General features: G+C 50.0%; 9 protein-coding genes across 9 annotated transcripts; 3 read left to right on the plus strand and 6 right to left on the minus strand.

Moving 5' to 3' along the window:
• Positions 1-620: 620 nt before the first annotated feature.
• COCVIDRAFT_107898 (hypothetical protein) lies at positions 621-1,123 on the plus strand (the record flags this gene model as incomplete). Its single annotated transcript, XM_014697907.1, has 3 exons — positions 621-707; positions 761-962; positions 1,011-1,123. 3 exons carry the CDS (start codon positions 621-623, stop codon positions 1,121-1,123), a joined length of 402 nt encoding a protein of 133 aa, XP_014553393.1.
• Positions 1,124-1,952: 829 nt separating this feature from the next.
• Positions 1,953-2,702, plus strand: COCVIDRAFT_107817 (hypothetical protein; the record flags this gene model as incomplete). Its single annotated transcript, XM_014697908.1, has 2 exons — positions 1,953-2,001; positions 2,080-2,702. The coding sequence occupies 2 exons, from the start codon at positions 1,953-1,955 to the stop codon at positions 2,700-2,702; spliced, it is 672 nt and encodes a 223-aa protein (XP_014553394.1).
• A 3,313-nt stretch (positions 2,703-6,015) lies between these two features.
• Positions 6,016-7,285, plus strand: COCVIDRAFT_40618 (hypothetical protein; the record flags this gene model as incomplete). Its single annotated transcript, XM_014697909.1, has 4 exons — positions 6,016-6,072; positions 6,103-6,361; positions 6,433-6,511; positions 7,261-7,285. The coding sequence occupies 4 exons, from the start codon at positions 6,016-6,018 to the stop codon at positions 7,283-7,285; spliced, it is 420 nt and encodes a 139-aa protein (XP_014553395.1).
• Positions 7,286-7,347: 62 nt separating this feature from the next.
• On the minus strand, positions 7,348-8,432 carry COCVIDRAFT_107877 (hypothetical protein; the record flags this gene model as incomplete). The annotated part of the gene is made up of 3 exons (XM_014697910.1): positions 7,348-7,617; positions 7,712-8,181; positions 8,240-8,432. 3 exons carry the CDS (start codon positions 8,430-8,432, stop codon positions 7,348-7,350), a joined length of 933 nt encoding a protein of 310 aa, XP_014553396.1.
• A 666-nt stretch (positions 8,433-9,098) lies between these two features.
• On the minus strand, positions 9,099-10,816 carry COCVIDRAFT_107891 (hypothetical protein; the record flags this gene model as incomplete). Its single annotated transcript, XM_014697911.1, has 5 exons — positions 9,099-9,485; positions 9,558-9,891; positions 9,987-10,209; positions 10,287-10,410; positions 10,574-10,816. 5 exons carry the CDS (start codon positions 10,814-10,816, stop codon positions 9,099-9,101), a joined length of 1,311 nt encoding a protein of 436 aa, XP_014553397.1.
• A 1,307-nt stretch (positions 10,817-12,123) lies between these two features.
• Positions 12,124-13,570, minus strand: COCVIDRAFT_40621 (hypothetical protein; the record flags this gene model as incomplete). The annotated part of the gene is made up of 6 exons (XM_014697912.1): positions 12,124-12,584; positions 12,632-12,696; positions 12,746-12,863; positions 12,916-13,209; positions 13,267-13,339; positions 13,394-13,570. The coding sequence occupies 6 exons, from the start codon at positions 13,568-13,570 to the stop codon at positions 12,124-12,126; spliced, it is 1,188 nt and encodes a 395-aa protein (XP_014553398.1).
• A 1,415-nt stretch (positions 13,571-14,985) lies between these two features.
• Positions 14,986-15,153, minus strand: COCVIDRAFT_107800 (hypothetical protein; the record flags this gene model as incomplete). The annotated part of the gene is made up of 1 exon (XM_014697913.1): positions 14,986-15,153. A coding segment is annotated over one exon (168 nt), but the record flags the coding sequence as incomplete, so codon positions are not given.
• Positions 15,154-15,808: 655 nt separating this feature from the next.
• On the minus strand, positions 15,809-17,881 carry COCVIDRAFT_107788 (hypothetical protein; the record flags this gene model as incomplete). Its single annotated transcript, XM_014697914.1, has 10 exons — positions 15,809-15,935; positions 15,999-16,746; positions 16,797-16,911; positions 16,978-17,088; positions 17,139-17,236; positions 17,290-17,354; positions 17,408-17,433; positions 17,486-17,567; positions 17,624-17,646; positions 17,702-17,881. The coding sequence occupies 10 exons, from the start codon at positions 17,879-17,881 to the stop codon at positions 15,809-15,811; spliced, it is 1,575 nt and encodes a 524-aa protein (XP_014553400.1).
• Positions 17,882-19,504: 1,623 nt separating this feature from the next.
• On the minus strand, positions 19,505-22,260 carry COCVIDRAFT_107887 (hypothetical protein; the record flags this gene model as incomplete). The annotated part of the gene is made up of 4 exons (XM_014697915.1): positions 19,505-20,666; positions 20,724-21,503; positions 21,560-21,657; positions 21,955-22,260. 4 exons carry the CDS (start codon positions 22,258-22,260, stop codon positions 19,505-19,507), a joined length of 2,346 nt encoding a protein of 781 aa, XP_014553401.1.
• Positions 22,261-22,934: the final 674 nt, after the last annotated feature.

A 22,934-nucleotide genomic window follows, 5' to 3' on the forward strand; every position in this document is an offset into this window, starting at 1 on the left:
CGATCGGATCGTGTTTCTTTTTGCAGGAGAGACCACTGGAGTTCATTCCAAAACATAACTAAAGAGATAAGCAAATATACGATGCTAATTTGAAAAAACTTTCATGTAGGATCAATTGAATTTGAAAAATACATCAGCCTTGCAATAAAATCCTGGGAGTATACCTTGAGGATAGCTAATGCATCGCTGTATAGTTGTTTAATACTCGTGATATGCAAAACTGACAAAGTCAGCACTTATCATCTCGACTCAGACCCCTGTATGTATTGTTGCAAGTAAATAGGTGGAAAGGCGCAGTATAGCCCAAGCGTCCTTCTGCTGAGGTTAGATACACAGACGAAGGATTGTGGGCTTGTTGTTCTTGGCATCGCGTTCAGGGGTGGCCCCTGTGGCGCACCACGTAACTACTACGTATATTGCGGCCTATTTGTTACGAACTGCGGCCAACAAACCCGTGCGTGGCGCTCTTCTCCTTCATGTGGACACACCTCAGACCCGCGGAGTAATAAGGGGGGTTTGTGGTGGCAGTGTTGGCCAAGCTGGCCGCATGCTATAACCAGGACGCGTGCTATCATGTGTGATGCATGAGAATTCAAGAATTGTCAGCCTCGTTTGGTGCCATGCGGCGGCTACCAGATCAACCGTCAAAACATGAGGTTCGTAGGTATGCCGGGCTGACCGCGCGCGAATGGGATGACGTATTTGTTGTGAGACCGTAATCTTATCCTCCTCACCCTCTGCGAAATCTGACCATGGATAGGCCATAATAACCAAAGAAGCGAGGAGGCTCAGAGAACAAGACCCTGACATACTATGGAGGGCTCTCGATCAAGAGACAAAGAACGCGATCGTGAACAATGTCAACCAGAAGTTAGCCGAAAAGAATATTCGACCAGTGAGCTTGGAAGTCGTAGGGAAACGTCTCGGTCTGTCGTTAACTCGCATGAAGCATGAAGGCATGTGTAATCGTCTACTTCTTCAGTAGCTTAATCTGACTGTTTGTTGTACAGCTCGCAAGAAGGCTTTGGCTGCGAAACAGAAGGCACCTACTAATACTGCTGCCGTTGCTACTGGCACGCCTGCCCAACGAGCCCGGCCTTATGACCCTGTGCGAGACCTATAGTTTTGCACATGCATGCTCTTGACACGATTCATCTACATCCTCATACCTAGCTACACCTTCGCCAGGCATATTTGTTGCGCTATATCTACCTCCGCTAGATGGCATAACGATTGCGTTATGCGTATCTAGTAACGGCTTCGTTACACCATGGTTACGGAGGAGCTTATGACCAAGGCGAAAGTGACACAGCGCATCGATCGGTCCCTCAGAGAACATGTTCAACTATGCCTCTGGATTTGAGGGAATCTTTTCAAGTGGGCTGGTCTCCCCAGATCGATGCGGCGATAGCGAAGAACGTCCGGATCGACATTGACAGTTTTATCGTCCAGGAAAATTCGACCGAGGACCAGTCGGCAAGTTGACTAAGTCACTACTGCCGACACGGAGTGGATGTTGTTCAGAAGGCAGAATGAGATGATAGCAGCAAACAAAGAGAAATTTGGGAGCATATTTGAATGACGGGGTGAACGTTTTGTGCAGTTGAAGCGTGGGTTGATGTTGTACTCTGTCTTTCTCTACCTCCCGTAGTGTGATGTCGGGCGGCGCTCAGCGGCAATATACTCGGTGATAGAAGTAGTAAATTCATCCGTTGCTCATCTCACGTGGTGATCGTTTGGCTGTACTGATTGACTCAAGATAAAATACTGCAATTGCAGTGTGTGTGTTGAACAAGAGATGAAAAAGGGGTGGGTGGGCTGCCCTTCCCTTCAAGATCAAGGCTGTTATCGATAAGGACCACGTTGCAGGCATCAACCGCGTCCCGTACTGACCCTCCGATCCACCACCAACATGTGAAGCCCACGCGCCTACAGTACGCGTTGCGCAAACCATGTACCACCTTCTCAAGTCCATATACCTGCATGCGACGAGCAAAGAAGGTAACATGCACCCCCAGGATCACTTGATCTGAGGCCCCAATCGGCTATGCGCCCGCACTTTCTAACATTCGCGCTCAGAATACTCGGTCCTGCTCCTCGGCCTTGACAATGCTGGCAAAACAACTCTCCTCGAGCAAATAAAAGGCACATATACTTCGTCCAACGCCAACCTCCGCACCGTGCCCACTGTGGGCCAAAACGTCGCTACCATCGCCCTTCCACCGCCAAACCCGCCCATCTACCTCAAGATATGGGACGTTGGTGGTCAGCATAGCCTCCGCGGCCTATGGCAATCTTATTATAGCAGCTGCCATGCCATTGTTTTTGTTATCGACAGCAGCGATGTAGGAAACGCGACGCTAGCGGATCTGAGCGCGAGCAATGCGGCGAGCAATGAGGATATAGGCAGACTGGATGAGTGCAAGCTTGTCTTGGAGAGTGTATTGGCGAATGAAGAAGCGAGTGGTGTGCCTATACTTATTCTGGCGAATAAGCAAGATAGAGAAGATTGTGTGGAGGTGGTTAGGATCAAGGAGGGGTTCGTGCGGAGGGTGTTTGAGGGCGAGAAGGGAGGCAATATGAGGGATAGCCGAGTGTTGCCCTGTAGTGCGCTTACGGGTACGGGTGTGCAAGAGGCAGTTGAGTGGTTGTGCAGCAGGATGGCTTTTAACAAAGAGGCGAGGCCGCCGGTTATGCGGTAGTCTTGATGCTCTTCGGAGATGGACAACATTGATATACCCCAAGGCGGTCGACTAAGGTTTTCTAACTCATAGAGTTGATAGGAAAAAGGCAGATAAATTTTTATGTAAAAAATTGCATGAAACCTATGACCTCCAGGCCATCTAACCAAGACCAAGCAATCCAAGTACTTTACGACAGCAAGGCTTTTTATACACATGACACAATATCCAACAATTCAACTATCAACTTTCATCCAAAACAAATGCTAACACTATTCAGACAAACACCCAACCCACACTTCAATCATTCCCTTTACACCCATCCGTCCAACACCTCGCCCTCACTCAAACCGGCGTCTGAAACGTCACCTTCCACTCATACCCCTTATGCTTCCCCGGATCATCATAATACTCAAACTTCCACTCTGTAGTCCCCAACCCATTAACACTCATTCATATTCGGCAGCATAGTCTTCTGTTCCCAATCCCACGTCGCCCAGCCAGCCCCCTCAATCGTATACTGTCCAGATAACACTTTGTACCAGCCCTCGCAGCGCCCGTAGACGTTTTTGGGTCCAGGCCACGGCCAATTGCTGCACCCGGGATGCATTTTGTATTTTATGTCCCCGGCGTCGCGGATTCAACGGCCACCGCCCTGCCAGTTCATCGGGTTATCTTTCGCATTATATGAATTAATTATATTTCGCATGGAATCGATGCATTGGTCTCTATTGATTACAAAATTCTCATTTGGAAGATTAACGACTAAGTCGTGTTGGGCAGCCTGGTGGTGAAGGGGCCCGTCGGTCGAGTTTATGTCTGACGGCAGCATGCGAATCAGGCGACTTACAGAGGATTGAATCGTAAATCTTACGCTTTAGATGCGTCTCGCAGGTCTCAATAGCGGCCTTGACACACTTGACCTGGCGTTCCCCAGAGTTAATCCGGTCAAGGTCTCCGGGCACTGTGAAAGCCACCTCGTCGGAAGTGATCTGATGGCCAAGCAGTCGTCCGGCACTGATTCCTGCCGTATAGCTGTCACCGATAGCTACCCACCGTTTGATTTATTCCATATTGTTGGGATCACCATCTTGCTTCAGGGGGGTGAGGAAGTCGAGGAGGACGACCAGTTGGCGGGCGAAAAGGACTCTGCACGTTGTGAGGTATAGCCATTAGCCACACTAATAAGAGCCAACAGATTGACAAGCGGCTCCGAAATCACGATGAAAAGTACTGTTGGACCAGAATGAGCGACATGAATCAAGAATCAGAGGAAGGATGAGTGTGAACGAGAGATGGTGTAAGGCAAAAGAGGATAGACCAAAGAGCCCAAGTTTAGACTTGAGCAAGATGAATGACTTGATCGGATCTCATCAAGATTGCAAAGGATCAGGAGACACGGAGCAAATAAAGTTTCAGGAAAATACTCAATCGCTCAACCACTACCATACTTCCATGTCCTTTCATCACACACCTGGGAGCCTAATCCAAGACACAGCAATACTCAACACAAATGAGTATCTTCACCAGAACCTTGTGGCGGTTGAAAATCATACACAAAATTTCAATGTCTTACATGCAGGCGAGACGACTAGGTCGCATCGGGCAGGCGAAGATGCGCACGAGGCAACCCCCAACTTTAGCGATGGTATTCGCCTAGATGTCCGTCTCAAGGATCTAGTCTCAAAATGGAAATATTCAGCTCACAACTGTAAGCCATCGATCTCATATCGGCTATATGATGCGATACAGCGAGTCATAGGGCAGACTAGCATCTGCAGTCAAGGGGTGGGATGCATTTGCGGGTGGTCCCCTGATCGGTAGATGCATATCCCCCGCCTGTACCTGACGGCTAAATGAACGGTAGGGCGTAGGGCTGATTTTCAAGGGTAGTTTTGGAGGATTCTGCAGGGTCCTCGTTTATAGTAGGCTAAGCTAAATTGAACTTCATCCTTTACTTCCCTTGGCATATATGACGTCTGAGTACTGCTACCAGAGGCTGGGGGGTGTCCTGGGTGCTTGTATTTTTAGCAGGTTACTATGTCTGTGTTGGTGTCCAGCGGCAATTAGGCAACACTGATCTCGAATACGAGACGCCACAGCCCGAGTTCAATCCACCTCTAGAGCCAACCACATATATCCCTATTACGCTGCCCACAGTAACTCAAGTTTCACGCCGAGTCCCTCCCGTGGGCCCATGCCTTCCAACTGCAAGATGTTCTACCGGACTGCCGCTGACCAAAACTGCAATGACATTGTCCGATTATATAGCTACTTCTTTCAACAGCAGTTCTTCGCATAGAACCCAGTTCTCAATGGCAAATTTCAAGGTCTCTAGCTCGATACGTAGCATTACGTCAGTGCATACTCTGACAACAAACTCGCACTACCAGCCCACCAGTACGGCAACGATCATCACTCAGAGACCACCTGTGCCCACGTAGAAGGATGATATCTGTAGAGGAAGGAAATTAGTAGGGATTATGTAGTGACATTTATAAGCGTTGTGTTACCATGCCGGTATGAGGTGCATACATATAGTAAGCTATCGGCCGCTCACATCTGTTGACTTGAACTTATGCGAATGTCCAAGATCGTACTGTGCAACATGACACATTTTTTGTATGTAGAGGCGTGGTAAAATAAAGATCAGGCTGTTCTTCGGACGACTATACCAGATTTACTGTGCTACATGGCGCAATTGATGTATGTGGGTCTGCTAGTGGCAAAATGTTATTGAGACAACACCTCGCTTTTCTTAATCATCACGAGTATAAATAGTATAGATCGTACTTTTTACAGTGTGGCGCATACTCTCTACCCTGGCCTGTATCGTCCCCTTTCCAGCGGCTCGTATACATGAACTCTGTCATGTAACACAATATATCAGAATGTGTTTGTGTTAGAATAAAGTACACCGATACGAATACGATCTCCCTTCATGCCCCGATCTTTGGGTCTCCTAGAGATAGAAATTAGCTACGAAAATTTTCACGGCCTGTGACGCATATCATCAGGCGTACTACTACAGGGGTGTGATCGTCAGCAAGCGGATTGATGAGTAGGGTTTCCTCAGCTGCAAGAGCTTATAACTGTACCACCCGCCTGTTGAGCTCTTCTTCTATTCCGCACTTTTACAAAACCTCAAAAATGGGCAAAATCCGAGCTTGGGTGAAGAAACACCTCTTTTTTCAGATCGGATCCACCGAAGTACTTTGGAGAACACCTCCCATTCCTTCCATCTTCACGACGTCCCATCACACCGACTTCATTGAGCACACCAGGGTGTCCATTCTTCCAACTCCCTGCCAAAATCCGCAACATGATTCTCACCATGGCTTTTGGCGGGCGTGCCCTTCACATGGACATTGTGCGCAGCCACGAAGGCTGGGTATGAAGAGGTGCTATTTTCCACCTAAAGTTACCGGGGGCACTGTCATCTACGCGATATTACTGGGAGTCTGATATTTGCCCAAATGACAGGTGGAACGCCTGTGGATGCAAAGAAACACCTCCGGAAGAGTACAAAGTTGGCATCATGGGCTTCCTGTTGTCATGTAAACAAGCCTACACCGAAGGCATTGATATCCTGTACTCTACCAACATCATCACCATCCAGACCACGGTTTTACTCTTCTACCTTCCGATCTCATCCTACCCAGCCGACTCGCCTGTATCACGTCCCTGGAAATAATCGTCATGGACGGATATGTCGAGGCAAACTTCCCTAGGCGAACCTTCATTGACACAGATAACCTGGAGCCCATCCTCAACAACATCGTCTCGAGCTGCCGCCAACTACGCAGCCTATGCATCAGTCTCAAGGGTTGGTGGTAGGACTATACTGACCTTAACATGACGCCGGGACTACACCTCATTGACGCCTTTCAACGCTCCCCACACCTACGTGACTTGAGAGTCGAAATCCCTTATCGAAGCTGCTTCAAAACAGCCATTGACAAGTCTACCGTGAATCATCCGCGTGAAGCACCGACTACCGGGATGCCTCAGATATCGCTATGGAGATCATTGGACAGCGGGGAGCCCATGATGCAGAATAGATCGCTTGAGCGGTATCCGTTTCCGCCGCGGGTGCTGGGGGATGGGAATGAGGAGAGTGCTGGATATTGGGTTTTGTAGTTTGATGAAGGGCCTTATATGTTTAGAGTGTCCGGAGTAGGTTTTTACTATGCTTGGGAAAGTGAGTTGGTACCGTAATGGAATATGAAGCTGGGTTCAGGTAATGTAATGCGTTTGGCGTTTGACAGAGCAAGAGTGTTGTTTCTCGTTAAAGATGGTCTTTTTTTTGTTTTTCTTTCCAATTGGAGTAGATTGCAATTATGGTAAACATTTCTAATAATGAGCAATTGTGGGAAGTTTAATCACTTGAATAGATGCTTGAGCTGACGATTCATCATCGCTTACTAGTTCGCATCATATTTGAATCAATTGCCAGTCATATAGCGCTAAAGTCCGTGATTGCTATTATGAACTCAACAAATTCGCATGCCTATTTGACGATTTCCAACTTGAATGGAAAACATTACTAAGGCAGACTTCCCATAAGAATACGGTAAAGCACAAGCGAACCCAAAAAAAAATGAAAAGGTTTCGTAATCATCTCATTCATTCTATTTTAGAACGTATAGTCATAATCTATTTAACTTTAATAACCCTTCCAAATAACCTCTTCACACTCAGGATGCTTAAATGCCCCATTGCACAATTCATACTCATACTCCAGATCCGGCTGAAACTCCCAGTACATAACTTCAGGATCACTCCCCATCTTAAACGTATACTCTGCCGCCGCATCCTCGACATAAACCTTGGGAACGCCATTGGCAGCCGCAGCCTCAACCTGCAACTGCACCTCACACGACCGCTCCATGAGCGTATACAAATAAGCAGCCTCATCAACCGTATCACCCACAGTCTGTGTAGTTCACCGTCAGCACCAACTAAAAAACAACAACAACATGGGCTATCCCTGTTTGAAAAAAAACGAACGCTCAGGGTCCTAAACTTACCAGCAACCCATGATTCCTTAAAATCAGACCCTTACCCTTCGGTCCCAGCGCACCAGCTAACCGCTTCCCCTCCGCCTCATCAAACACAATACCCCCGAAATCCTTGTACACAGCATGTGCTTCGCCGTAAAAGTAGCACACGTCCTGGTTAATCATTTCAAGGGGCTTGGCAAAAGCACTCCAAGCCTTACCGGCGGTACCGTGGCAGTGGCACGCAGCGTTGACATCGGGCCTTGCCTTGTGCACAGCCGAGTGAATCAAGAAGCCAGCGGCGTTGGCAGGCCTGCTGCGGTTTCCGCCAACGGCGTTGCCGTCGTAGTCGACGAGCACCATGTCGGCGGCTGTGAGCAGGCCAAAGTGCTTACCGAGCGGGTTGGTCCAGAAGGTGTGCGGGTTTTCCGGGTCGCGCACCGAGATGTGGCCGCTCATGCCTTCGGTGAGACCTTTTCGGGCAAAGACCCGGAACGCGCCTGGGATTGAGGTTATTATGCTGTTGCGTGGATGAGACGGGTGAGAAGGTGTACCGACCGGCCATGTGGGAGAGGATCCATGCGCGTTGTTTATCAAAGGAGGAGAAGAGAGGGACGCTGGGGAGACACACGCCCTGGGATATCGCTTGAAGCGGTGTCAATTCTTTTGATGCATCGTCTTTGGAATGCGGCACCAGCTGTTTGGATTGCGGCGTTGGTGTTGCTTCGGCTGGGATGGCGGACGGGGCCATGGCGGTGATAGTTGGGATGCTAAGAGTTACTACTATTATCTGTGGTGAGTAGTAGAGAAGGCGAAATTATTCGGAAAGCGGGTGCTAAATTAGAATCCGATCGGACTTATGCAGCGGAGATGATGGCTTCTTATCTCAACTCGATAAAATCCCTTTTCGCTCAATAAGGCGTGTACATGCGAATTAGTGGTTGCGTATCGACCGGCCCGGTTTCAACTCGTGGCTACCACCTGCGGGGTAGTAGCCGGCTCTGCCTACCTAAACCACCACTTTTCTTCTCTCTTCTCCGGTTCACGGCGGACAGCATGACATTGTCGTCGTGAAACTCCACTCGGCATTGCTATCCGGAGAAATGTGTCCGGTCAAGAGACTTGCTTTGCATTTTTACGTATATTCCATTTTTCGTACTGTTCCGACGCCAACGTTGTCCAGCCGGCCGGCAAAAACACGCAATCATTGATGCCATCTGCGCTCATCCTAAAAGAATGCAACTATTGGTATAAATTAAAAATAGCAATTACGATTTTCTTTTTAGGTTCAGCAATCCAGGTCTTCGCCTCAAAGCTAGTAGCCCGCCCCAGGGCCCAGCAATGGTGTAAAAATACGAAGAAGAAGAGAAAAATATAAACAGTTGTTGTATCTTACAGACGTCCCTGAATCTCGCCTTTACATCTTTCCACCAGGGAAGCTCGAAAGCAATCCCATATCGAACTTGGCAGCCTGTGGGCACCCAAGCGTAGCAAGAATAGGATCAAGCACACCCGTCAGCTTGCGTAGCGCAAGCACAACATTGCCAAGCAGGCCATCCAGGATATCCGGCGAGGCAAACTGCACAAACTGGAACGCAAAGCACATGGCATTGTTGCCTTGAAGCAGCGTCTCAGCGTTGAAAACACCACCGGTCAAATCCGCAATATTGACACCAGTAAACGTGTTAGGCTTGCCGGTGTTACCGCCAATAACAGCCATGTAGGGGAGCGCCTGCAGCGCGCGTACAGCGTCGAGAGCAAAAGACGCAATACCGTATTCATCACCGATAGCACGGCGGTAATACTAGACACCCAGATTGTCAGCAAAGCGAGATCCTAGCCCAAACACGCCAAGAGATGGTAAAAGTGAACATACATTATCAGGAATCCTCTCCCGACCAGACGCCCACTTAAAACTCCCCTTCTCACCCGTCACCCCCTCAAACGCCTTGAGCGTCTCCAAATCCAGGTAGCCATCAGGAAACTGCGCGCTGTGGTTGCGGAAAAAGTGGAAAGTAAAAAGGTACGTCGCCGTGTTGATCGCAAAGTGCGTAAACGGCCCCGCAAAGTAGCGTCCATTCGTCGCAATTGAGTTGTTGAAGCGCGAACCCCGGAAGGGATGCATGACGGTGAGATCGTATCCGTTCGGGCCGAGCGGCATGGCAGCTAGTTGTTCGAATTGAGAGAGGTCGAGGGAGTCGGTATCGCCGCTGTTCACCATTAGCCATCACCACCCCCATTCATCCATCCATCCATCCATCCCATCAACTAAGTAAATAATGAAAAGGAAGGGAGGGAAACGTACGTCTTGTACAAATCCGCTCGCGTAGGCGAACAATCCGCCTCAAACCGATTATGCGACGCGCTCAATCCCTGCGGCTCGCCCAGCAGGCCAAGCGACGACGTCGCGCTTGTAAGCAGACCGCCGCTCTTGGGCTTACCGCCAATAGACACGGTGGTGAGATCGCCGGCGACGAGGCCGGAGTAGACGGATAGGAAGGCTGAGAGGTCGGTTGCCATGCCGAAGACTAATCCGTCACTCTGTTAGCAACCTGAACTGAGGAGGGGTGGATGGGCTTTGAGATTTTGGAGGTGGAATACGGACCTTCAGTCGATGCAGTCGTCAACTCAAGCACAGATGCAACTCCCGTTCGCGAGATATATCCATGGTTTGCGAGGACATTGAGGCCAGGGCAGGGTCCACGGATGTCGTTGGGGCCTGGTGCTATCTATTGTTGTCTCGTTAGCTAACCTTTCTCATTCTATCCTAACTCCTAACCCCCCCCCCCCATAAACACCAAATTACGAGCGAGAGCGAGAGCGAGAGAAAAGAGAGCAAGACAGAGAAATAGAAAAGGAGAAGAAGAAGAAGAAGAAGAAGAAGAAACATACATATCGATGCACCCCCGTATTGCTCACACGCTGCACATTAGCATCGAACCCCGGCTTAACGAATCCAAATCCCAACTGCCGCTTTGTATTCGACGCAGCGGCGGCCTCGCGCTCGATTTTCGCAACGATACTGTTGATTTCCGCAAGTGTGTCACTGCTGATGTCGTTGTTGAGCAGGGCGGTGGGAAAAGCGGTGGTTGCGGTGATGAGCAGGGATGCCGTGTAGAGAATTGATGTCTTCATCTTTGTCTCTGTGTTCAATATTCCTTCCAATATTTAAAAAAAAATCCGATGAGTAGATTACACGACAATAAGGATAGTAAGACAAAGGGAATCAACAATATCGGGGGGATTATAATTTTTTTAAAAAAAAAGAGCGTAAACCGACGTTATTTTTTTTTGGTGTCTTCACGATTGTAGAAACGACCGTTCATCCACATAACCCCCAGTCTTATCTCTCCCAGCTATATACCCTAATTCCTCATTTGCCCCCCCTTCAAGTTTAAACCTTAACAAACTAAGAAAACCCAAACCGCTTACCATGAAATGCCGAGTCATGCCTCATCTACCTCCCCTGATGACCCAAGAGCCTGAATCGCGTAATAATTCGCTCGTGATTACCCTTACCACCTATTTCCCTCGCCTCGCCTACCTATCGCAACAAATCCCTGTTGTGCGTGCGCCCCCCCCCCCCCTCTCCCCCGCCGATCTCGTGTTGCAAGGGGTCCACTAGAAGCGTGGTTTTGCAAAGTATCTGATTGGCTTGTTTGCGGTGTAGGCTGCTAGTATTGCGGGGGGGTTGGGTGGGTCGGAGGAAAAGACACAGCAGGGTCGGGTGTGGGTTGGCTGACACAACAGGGTTGGGGGGAGTAACTAGGTACTAGATACGATCAAAAAGGATTACACACGACGGGGATCAGCGGGTAACGGAGAGAATAAGGGCATGGACTGTGCTTTTGAGGCGTGCAGTCGGCGTTCACTTTGGTAAGCCACAGCAGAGTAGGACTAGTGCGCGTGCGGAAGTATGGGCGGCCGGTTTCCGTAGGTGAGAGGTTAAATATCAGGGCTAGTGTGGACGATGTGGGTTGTGCTAGAAGAAGCGAAGATCGTCATGCTTGGTTTGCATTTCGTTTTGCGCTTGATATGGAGATGAGAGAGGGGTTTTCTTGGGGTTGTCTGCCGAGTTCTTGCCGCAAAGTTTGAGGGTTTCTGGGATCTTGCTGGGTTGTTATCGGTTTAGTGCAGCGTCAGAGGTGTTCTGGAGGAGAGGAGGCAGAGGGGTTGAATGCGTGTATGAACGGTTCTGATGAGGGGGGTCGGAAGCATCGTTCCTTGTTAGCATGGAATAATGGTGGAAGGAAAAAAGCAGATGCAAAGGCGTTGGATGCGTAGTAGTGGCTGAATGATTAACATTATGACGTCGTAACTCGTGCTGTATTCTATGGATGCGGTTGGAGGCCTTTTTTTTTCGCTCCTGGGCAGCCGTTGGTGGCTCATCCGTTTTTGGTCCTCATCTTTGATCCAAAAGAGATTGTGATAATGAAAGGGTATCATAAACGTGTATGCGGCCGATGCGGCAATCCTTCTTCTAGTGAGTTCATGGATGCAGGAGATGCCAGAGTGACTCGCCCTGTGACCTCGTCGACGACAAGATTGTCCATCTCCACATACGCTTCTTGTCGCTTTCCATCCGCATTAACTAATGATTCTTGGCTAACATTTGTAGTGCCGTCTGAGTTCAACATGTTTGACCGCCGTTTGTTTGAGGATGAGCTTGTGGCTTCAATCTTGATATTCTTGGAGCCCAGTTTGGACCCATGTGCTGACGAGTTCATACCTGATAGATTTGAAGCCTGGCTTTTGAACCTTCTTTCTCGCGACGAATTTTGGTATGAGTTAATCACAGTGGTGACGGCTTGTCTAAAGAAGACTCGGAGTACAGGTATCGACGTTGCGACAATGGCCATGGAAGACTCTGCTGCCGACCAGATGACAGTGTTGGTGGCGTCGTCTGTATACGTCAGCCAAGGTCACAGAAGTGCATGTTACATAACGTACATGAGAGATCTTGTTTGGTCAGTAACTCTACATATCGACCTCGAAGAATCGCGGTCACTCCTGCTCTTTGATCTGGTTAGTAGAGCCTACATGGTTCGTGATGGATTGGCTTACAATACTCCCAGACTCATGGCGATGCAGACACCAATCTTCTCCGCCGGGCGCATCTGCAAGTTCCAAATGATCTTCCATGGAATGAGAGCTAGAGAAATGTCCATGATTGCAGACCATACTAGACATCGAGTTAGTACAACATGCCGACGCATCACAAAAGCACTACTAACTAGCTTGAAATCGTCCATAGATGACAGACGGATGCTTATCCATACATGTACCCGGTATGATATCCACAAAAGTCTTAGTCAACGGCTTGCAAAGGACCCAAGGCAGGATGCAGGTCGGTATCGCGAATATCAAAAGAGTAGCCATGGCAAAGCACACGTACGCCTTGATCCATCCTTCAGTCAAACGAAACAGCGTCACCCCGAACGATATCTTGCTGAGGGTGATGGCAGTCGTGGATACGGTGAGTCCGGTTGCGCCAAGATAAGTGATGGTCTCGAAATGGCTGAAGTCAACTGGTGCAAAGGAGTCAGATCCTCGGTATCACATGCGTCGCTCGTGTAGCTTCTTACTATCAAGCGAGTGTTTTCCAAAGCCCAAATTTATACTTAACTGGTTAAGAGTGGCTTGACACAGCAGGAATAACTGCATGTTGCGCGTTAGTCGTTTTCTTGAGGTAGAGGTTTTTCCATTGCTTACCCAACTGACGGTAAGAATCAAGCTGTCGTACCACAACTTCCCTTGATTTTTTTGAATCGCCAACCGAAGAGCGAGGAAAAAACCAGCGACCCCGCAGAGCGACCAAACAGTGATGCTCATGAGTGGGCCATGAGTCTCGCCTGGGTTGCTGACCCAGTTCTGCAACTGCGTCGACATCCTGGGTGTGCAGAGTGAGCCAGGCCTGGACGAATGCGCTTCTCCGGCGATCAGGCTGTGAGGAGACCCTCAGTTCGGACGAAGACTTGAGAAATCGGGGTAGCGATCGCATGTACATGTAACAACTGTCGGGCGAGGGTTACACGACATGAACGATGGATGCCGCCGAGACCAACTACCGTACTCCCCCGTTACCAGTCCCTAGTTGCCGGGATGGTTTCTCCCCGAGCCCGCTCTCAGATTCGGAAGTTTACTCGAGAGGGTGAATGCCAAGGGCTGTTGGATTCTCAGTGCGGATGTATCCACCCCTCCCAATGGGGTTCGCCATCTTGACTCCGTTACGGGGCAGCGTCGCATTTTGATTATCATCAGGGACCTGGCTTATTAGGGCCGACTCATCGCCCTTTGGCCCGCAACAGTGATCTAGACTACCTACCTTGTTCCTGTCTTCAGGGTTGGTAGCTAGCAATGACTCGTATAGTGTGGGATGGCTCGCGGCCCGCTTGTAGATCAGACCCACAAATTGGCCTAGCTCTTGAGCTAAGATCGTGTTCATGTGCCCGACACAGCCGTCAGACTTGAGTCGTATATCAGATAGAGTTTGCAAGCTCTGGCGGGAGTTGTAGATCAGTGTCTCTTGAACTTAACTTAATGATGCCCGCTGTTTAATGGGAAATAACCCCCAGACACGGTCAAGTCGCGTCACTAGCCATGCCTGAGTCGTGAAGGGGCATGGTCCTGTGATAGAGATTAGTGATATTACATATGAATTCGGTAATCACACAGTGTCTACTGCTCTTGACTTTCCAGGCATACCGTGTTTGGTTTTTCGTTGGAGTTATTTGATCATTAAATTGGAGTCCTTGGCTGCGCCTCAGTAACAGCCACGAAACCACAGCCCTACAACGGTTCAGAGCTGAGTGGGCGGTGGGTCTATCGCGTGCGACGGCCACGATAGCGACTGACTACCGGAACCGTAGTGCAGTAGAAACAAGTAGTATCCTCGAGCCCAGGTGAGTCATGATGCCTTGGCAGCATAGAATGCGTGATGCGAGAGGTTTGTTGATTGGTGTAGGTAGACCCTGGTAGATCTGGTAGGATCTTGCCCTCAACTGGGTGTCTACGAGTGGGAGGAATCTTATGGGAAGATGATTGAGTGTCTATAGTGTGGGCTATATGTGATAAAACTCGTTCCTGCATATATTGAGCTGTGCGATCCGTGCACGTGCTGCATGTTGCCAGGAAATAGTCCTTCACCTCATTGGTTCCTTAAGCTCCGATCAGCCTCCTATGACGACAACAGCTTTTGATGCTCATGGCTTGCAGCTCCGGTACTGGATGCCGTACCCATGGATTCTCTGTGGAGAAGGTCCGAAGAAGACGCCATCACCGTGCCTGGCGTTTTCACGACAACGTTACATAGGGGGGATAGCTGTATGTACAACATGGTGCAATACCGACTCCTCGGAGCTCACCCACAAACTTAGTTCCATACACCGATGATGAAACTCCGACACCAACATCCTGCGCACATGGCGTGCCGCCTTCATCCACCCGCTAGTCAGCATAATAACCTTTTGGCGTCATAAGGTGGCACGAGCCGCCCCTGTATTCCCTGCCCACTACCAGACACGAATGTTTATCTAAAATCAAGTTATCTGACCAAACACGATAGCCCTTTATGTTTGTTGCTTTTGAGATCGTCGCTTTATGCAGCCCGTGAAATATAGAAAAAGCAACACTTGCTTGAACAGAGTCAGAAACTCGATCTCATGAAGATAACAAGGCGACAAGAAACCCGCTCATTCTCGCCAAGCCATGTCGGATACGCCAACACGTCCTTGAGCCCCAGACAGCCACACCATTTGACTTTGATGGGGTCTGCGAGATTACTTGTGCCTCGAGTCATGAGAGGATATCGGAAGGCTGGAAAACTTTAAATAGTGGACCGACGGAGAGTGGTCCACTTCGTTGTGGGAGCATCGGATACAGCACAGCAACCTCCGCACCAGACATCAGGATCGATCAATCGTCATTTCTGATCCGATCCGATCTGAATCTTTGCCATGGAGTTCTATACACCAGGCCTTCCATGTCACGATTAGTTTACATTTGAATATGCCAAGCCGGGCCATGTCAACGTCTCAGAGTGTCAGTGTTCACAATCTTTTGATTCGTCTATCGTGAAAACTCGTCATCTACTACGCCTCACCAAGCTGCAATATTCTAATGTCCAGCTTAGCAAACCGCATGCGTCTTGCCGGTCTTGGCCTGCAGACTGTGGTTCTCTTCAAAATGATCCGTTGCCTTCTTTTGAAAGACGGGGCTGACGAGCGTCGACCGGCGGCGCATCGCGAACTGGTGTCTATGTCCAAGTCAGCACATTTCCAACAAAAAAAACCAGTCATCGGCTGCTAGGCAAACTTACTCCTTGTGCTCTTGGATTCTCTTGGCATCGAGTGTGTCAAGAGTTTGCAGTGCTAGCTTGAAGTCTGCAATCAAAGCGTCGCATCGTGATTTGGTAAAGTCCTCACGAACAACGACACGCAACATCTTCATCTGCTCCGAGTGAGGAGCCATTGTGTAGGCGGGCACAACCCATCCACGTTCACGAAGCTGGTGCGCAATGGCAAACTCGTCGTACTGCTTGCCGAGATCCTCGTCGATGCGGCATGCGACAAGAGGAAGTCCTTCTCCTCCGCGTTGGCTCATGATGACAAAGCCCATGGATTCGAGGTTTGCAGCTAGGTAGTCAGCAGTACGCGTCAGGTTCAACATTATCCTCCTGTAACCACGCTTTCCTAGACGGATGAGTTGGTAGTATTGTCCGATAATCTGCGAAGCACCACGCGAGAAGTTGAGCGTGAAGGACGCTTGATCGGCACCTAGGTAGTTGATGTTGAAAACAAGTTCTTGGGGCAGATACTGGGGATCGCGCCAGACGACCCAGCCAACACCGGGGTAAACGAGGCCATACTTATGTCCTGAGGCGTTGATGGTTGTGACCTTGGGAAGACGGAAGTCCCAGAGAAGCCCGGGGTTGACAAAAGGAGCGACAAAGCCGCCCGAAGCAGCATCGACGTGGATGTTGACATCAATGTCTCGCTCGATTAGAAGATCATTGATGGCTTTGATATCTTCGTATTCGCCAGTGTATGTTGTTCCGAGAATTGCGCCTAATCATTGTCAGTGACGGATACTACAGTGCAGGCTATAGATTCCCTACATATGCCGATGGTGTTTTCGTCGCACAGATCTACGCATTCCTTGGGGTCGATGACATAACGATCAGCTGTGCAGTAGACATATTTTTCTTCAATGTCGAAGTATCGGCACGCTTTCTGTAAGTCGTTAGTATTTCTTGACTGGCAATTGTGGCCCATGAGCAAAATATCCAAATAACTCACCTCCCAGCAAACTTGCACAGCCGAGTTCATAACCATGTTGGGCTTGTCGTATGGCTTTCCCTCTGCTTTTCGCTTATTTTGCCACAGCTTTTTCATGGCCAGTACTCCCAGCTGCGTAGTGTTAGTCGCAGACTCATGTTTCTTCTCATTTCAACACTAACCATGATGGCCTCGGAAGATCCAATCGTCGAAGTACCGATAATGTTTGCATCATCTGTGCCTGGAGCGTTGAAAAGTCTCGCAATCATAGAGACACATCCTAATGCAGCTCAGTCTCTGTTATAAAATTTCTACAGTGCTTTGAACACGTACGGTTTTGGATGTCGGCGCTGACTGGGTATTCTTCGTAATCGATAAAGTTCTTGGAGAAGGCGTCGCTACACGATACGGTTACTTTGGTATTCTCAATAAGAGGTTATTGTGGCCATACACCATGAGCTTCTCAACTTCCTCCTCCTAGGGGCTGTGTTAGCGTCGAATGGCTGGAGGAATGTCATGGGGTGCATACCATGTATGTAGTGACGAAAGAGGCCAAGTTCAGCGTTGGTGTTCCGTCGAGTGTGAGGTCATCCTTGATCATTCGGTAGGCCCTAACAAGACATCAGCAACCTGTCCAAGCCGCTGTTATGAGTGTGGTGATACATACACCTGAGGGGGCATTTCTCGATCCTGCATCTAGTCAGCGTGCTGCACTTGGCAATTTGTATTGTCTGGACAAACTCACCGGCATCTCGTACTTTGGTAGGTCCTCAGCAGCATACTTGCTACCATAGACGGTGGCAGTAAAGTCATCAACCTCATCGTCTGGGCTCAAGTTGATGGTGCTTGCAGTAGCAATGTCGTCGAATTGAGCCTTCTCCTCGGAAATCTCCTTGAAGGTAGCTACGCGGTTGATGTGCACCATGGTGAGATATGTGAGGGGGAGTCGTGTGGGAGAGAGCGTTGGAGGGGTAGAAGCTGGTGGGCAGGAGACAAGGCTGCGGGGGGGGGGGGGAGAGGCACAGCTTAATATGGCTCAAATACCAAGGTGCGTAAGCAGCTACGTAGCTTGGACGGGTGATAATCAAAGCCCCCAATCCCAAAGTGCATTCTAGTCTCCGGTACAGCTCAACAGCACAGCGCAGCACCGCAGTAATGCAGCCCCCACCATGGACGGCACGCGCTTATCCCAAAGTGATGTGGCCGGTCATAGGCCAACATGCAAGCCAACGCTGTACGACGCGTCAATTAGGAGCCAGACCGCTATCTAGCCAGGATACGTGTAGCTGGGCATTTGCCATGTAGCCCCTGGCATATGCTCACCGTCGTCCTGAGGGGCAGCGGGTAAGACGGTGAATTGCAGTCTGGCACAGTGGCATGGCGGGGTAGTAGTAGCACGGGCCTGGCTAAGCATTTGCCCTCGAAAAGCTTGTCTTGGGAAATAATACCAATGTATACTCACCGCCCTTCACCCTCTTAGCCGATTTGGGTCGTGAGCTAGCTGTCTTGGGGCAGCTAATAGCGGGGTATACTGGACAGGTGGGGGGTGCGGGGTGGGGTGTTTTGCCAGGTACAATCGTGCACCTACGCATGTGTACCGCGTCATTGTCAATGGCTATCTTTGGATGTATGTATCCGCCCACTCCCGTACCCACATTCTTCTTACACATAGTATGCGTAACACAATACATCTAGGCTGATGCAATAAGACAATGATACGTTCAAGTGTGCACCTAGCCCATTGGAAACCTCTGCAATGTCGAGGCGTCTAGCTAAATGTACACAGTACTATCTATATTATGTATACAGTATATATATATATATGCAGCGCCATAGCCTCGCACCTGAGTTACAAAGACCCGTATCCTCGTGTACTCATAGGTCCGATTAGTTTGTGTTGTCCCAGAGCTGAAAGAGAAAAGAGGTTCGGGTGTTACCGCGCGGCGGCACGGACCCTGAGATGCAGAAGCAGAGTGGCTGTTGGCTACCACATTGCTTCATTGGTGCCGAGTCTAGTAGTGGTAGTAGGCTGGGCAGTCCACTTCTCTCTACACCTATTTCACCGAATACGAACTCTCTCAGGTCAAGAAAATTTCCCTCTCTAGTCTTGGCCGACATGTTGCTTCCGCCTCCCGTCTAGCTTTGCCATAGCAGCAACTGAAGCGGTAGATATGGCCACGTACTTGTTCTTGCACACCGTCTCCTCAACCTCACAAAACACACATGTACTGCCTGACACGTATATATTCTTCCCTCTGCAAAGCGGTGTTGCCTGTACCTTGGAAGCTGAGTAGAGGACAATTGTTGGGCAATTACGACTTTGTATAATTTGGTTCCCTGAGATTGCACCCTTGGTCTGTATTCGGGCTCCTGTAATTCCCGCAGCATGCAGTACCCTCTTTGAGAAGCTAGGCGTCTTTTGTAACGGCCAATTGCTTGCGACTATCTCGCTTGACTCTCCAATACCACGTGGGCAAGAGGTAAGCGGATGCATGCAGGCGAAAATGTACCCTGTTGGTACATGATCTACATTGCCCCTCTTCTGGTCTTAGATGATATTCGCTATGCTGATACGACTTGTGCTCGACGGTGCTGGGCTGGGACTTGATAGACTCTTTGGCGGTGAATACGTGTCGGATGCGAGTTGCACTCGTTTGACGGGATTGTGCACTGGTGGATAATAGGCCGCTGGCTGCGTACTCCGGTGATGGCGCTCGCCCATCAATTGCCGCACCATGTGCTCAACCCGGCCCCAGTCATTCCATTCTGCGCTTCCATTCGACAATGCATTGAGTGGTGGCGCGCGTGAGGGTAGTCGGTCTCGCATTGCTTCGTCGCCTCCCGGCGATGCCGTCGCGCCAGGTGCCGAGTCCTGGCCCGGCACAGAAACCATGCTGGTACCTGCCCAGACCCAGGAATGCTCCAGACTGCCTTGTATGTCAGCACTCAGGTATGCAATCATCTCCTCGTCGTGTTCCAGCTGTTTGCCACTGCCGATACCGTTGCGCGTTCGGTCGAATAATCGCTCAAGAAAGAAGGCAATATTCTTGCCGCAAGCAGCGTTAATCTTGCGTGTGCTGCCAATAGCTTCCGAGAGATGCAAGCACACCAAGGCTGCATCATACTCGCCCCGGAAGCATAATACCAGGATGCATCGCCACAGATGTAGACATACTGCGTTACTCGCGGCCAACACCATTCTCTCTGCCCCTGTCTGGCCAGAACTGCGGACTGAAGGATTGTGCAATACTCTTGACACATACTTTGCCGTGTCCTGGGCAATAGAGACGCATCGTTCCAATGCATTGGCTCGGCCTATAGCGCTCGACAATGGGCTGAGGTTCCGCCTGTGGAGATGAAATCGAGCCGAGAGCAAGACGAAAACTGTTGGCAACACCCTTGCATCGAGCAGCGCCCCTGAGTCTGGCTGGTGGTTTTCAGGCAGGAGGAGCAACTTTGAGCGAAGCTGTCCATCGAAGCTTTCTGTTGTTTGTGGGAGCATAACGCTAGATTTCAAAGCGTGCTGTAGGGGGGCGTAGAGGCGCGTAATGTGTATTGTCGCCACAAAGCCAGTATAATGGGCCGGTTTTGTCGAGGGACGGAATGGCTCATTGGGCTGTATGTAGCGATCGTCGACTGATGATGGGAGCGAAATCTCGCAATCGTTCTCGTTGATTAACATTGGACGATTTGTCTCGAGTGACATGATTCTGCGTTGCGGTTAGTCCCCAGGAATAGTTCATATCAGACATACAGGCTTTGCTCACCTGTCACGGACGTAGATGGACCACCAAAGTCTGCGTCGAATTTCGCCGTCAAAAGCGGACCAACAGTCCATTTCAGGACTTATCTGTAGTTCTTGCGCAATTCTTACCGCAGACGCAAGCCAGATGGAGCCGAGGGAGCGTTGGTTGCTTTCTGTGGCAAATATGCTCAACAGCAGAGCCGCCTGAGCATGTGTAATAGTAAGCTCTTGTGTCCAAGGCTGGAGAGCAGACACTGCAGTCTCAAACATAGCCTGGCCTTCTGATAGCACGTTGCAAGAAATGTTGTGCTCTGATCTAGGATGCAAACAGCCACAAGCCAGTACTGCAAAGAACAAGCCAATCCAATCCCGAGAGCAACCTTCAAAGCTGCGTGCGGCATAAACCTCGTCTGCTTTGTGCTGAAAGGTAGGCCAATGTATTGCAGGGTACCAATCGTGTACCGTATCGAGGAACGACCGAGAAAAGTACGCATAGTCTGCACGCAAAGGCACCGCAGGCAGCGGCCAATTCGGCTCCGCAGTCCGCAAGACGTTTTGGTGGGGCATATTGAATATGTCGTGAGAATGCTCTCGAATGTTACTGCGAACGTGGTTGAAGTTGTCTAGGACTGGTACACATATCTGCCGCGGTCCTAGTACCACTCCAGTGTATACTTCAGAGTGTCTGCGTTTCATGTCTGTTCGCTCTCCATCCATAGGACTCTGGTCAGATACCTTGTTTCGTAGCTGGGAATTTACATGAGTCAACTCGGCAATTTGACTCTGCAAGTCCTGGACCTGCCTGTGCACAATGAGCATTTCCACCACAGACTTCTACACAAGATAACGACTACTTACTTGATTGATGACATGCGGCGATTTGTCTCCTTGGTGAACTGACACCGATGATTTCGGCTCGAACATTCTGAACATGCTGAGGTCTCGGTAGCATCGCACTGCAAAGATGGTTAGCCAATTTCGAGAAAGGCCCCAGTCCGCCTGCTCAAGCCATGCGTACAATAATGTACCTTCGCTGATTAGGGGCCGTAGATGCCTTTAAGGACATGCCTGCTCAACGTGCGGAGATGGACAGTGGACAAATTTGGACAAATGTACGGCCAATCACGACATGAGCCACAAGCCTCCCCCTTCTCTCCAACCAGCTACTGTCTTGCTCGCATTCCCTCCGGGGACATGTGGGTCAAGGTACGTGTCTGGGTCGATACAGTCCCTGTTGTGATTTACAAACTCACCTTTACTTTGCGTTCTCGACATGCGTCGCATGAAGGGTCCTTTCTTCGCTGTCTGTAGGCTCTCTTCTGTGCAGCCAAGTTGGCAGAGGGTATCTGGGTGGGAGAGATGACCAAGGCACTGCTATCTTGGCGTTGAATGTCCGGTAGGCCTGCAGAGGCAGTACTTGGTGAGGCAGAATGACTGTAAGAGCTCGAAGGATAGTGTGGTGATCTGGAGCCTGGCTGAGGGATATTCGGTGCAGCAAGCAGAGTCGTTGGGCGAGGAGTTTGTTGCGCCAGGGCAAAGGGATTGGGTGCAGGTGTCATTGTTGTTGGAGATGCTCCGTTTGAGCCAGTGGACGACTTGTGCATGGTTAGCAGCACAGGAGCGGGGAAGCAGTTCGGAAGCTCCGGTCCAGACTTTGATGAGTGATGAGGGCCGCCGGTAGACAGGAAGCTGTGGCTGTAGAGCAGTCAGTAGTTACGGCAGCAGTCGATGACGGCAAGCACTGTCGAGGTCCCAACGATTGACCACCTCGTGGCACCACACAGAAGCAGGCAGCCAATGAGGGTGGCTGTCAGCAGCACATAACGTAGCCGAGCGTAAGGCGGCGAGATGCGCAATGTGATGGGAGCGTGGATAGGTGAGTCGATCAACGGGCCCTTAGTCCAGAGTGGGGAACCCGTACAGGTAGAGCGGAAAGATTGGTAATAGAAGAAACAACCCGAGGCGTAGACCTACACAAGCTGGATGTGCGGTGGTCGGGTGGTGTTCCGTGTCGCTTGATGGAGCGCTCTCAGCCAACCGATGGGTGAGTGGCCGACAAGTCAAAGCTTGGGGTAACAATCGGGAGCAGAGACGGCTAGAGTGGAAAGAACGACCCGCAGCTCCTTCTCTATTAGTTCAACGGCGACCGAGGCCACCGGATATGAGCAAGTGACGGGAGAGACTCCGGGGGCGGCAGACAGCGCAGTCAGTGAAGAAGGCTGAGAAAATGCGG

The sequence above is a fragment of the Bipolaris victoriae genome (genome assembly GCF_000527765.1).
Source record: "Bipolaris victoriae FI3 unplaced genomic scaffold scaffold_88, whole genome shotgun sequence".
NCBI lineage: Eukaryota > Fungi > Ascomycota > Dothideomycetes > Pleosporales > Pleosporaceae > Bipolaris > Bipolaris victoriae.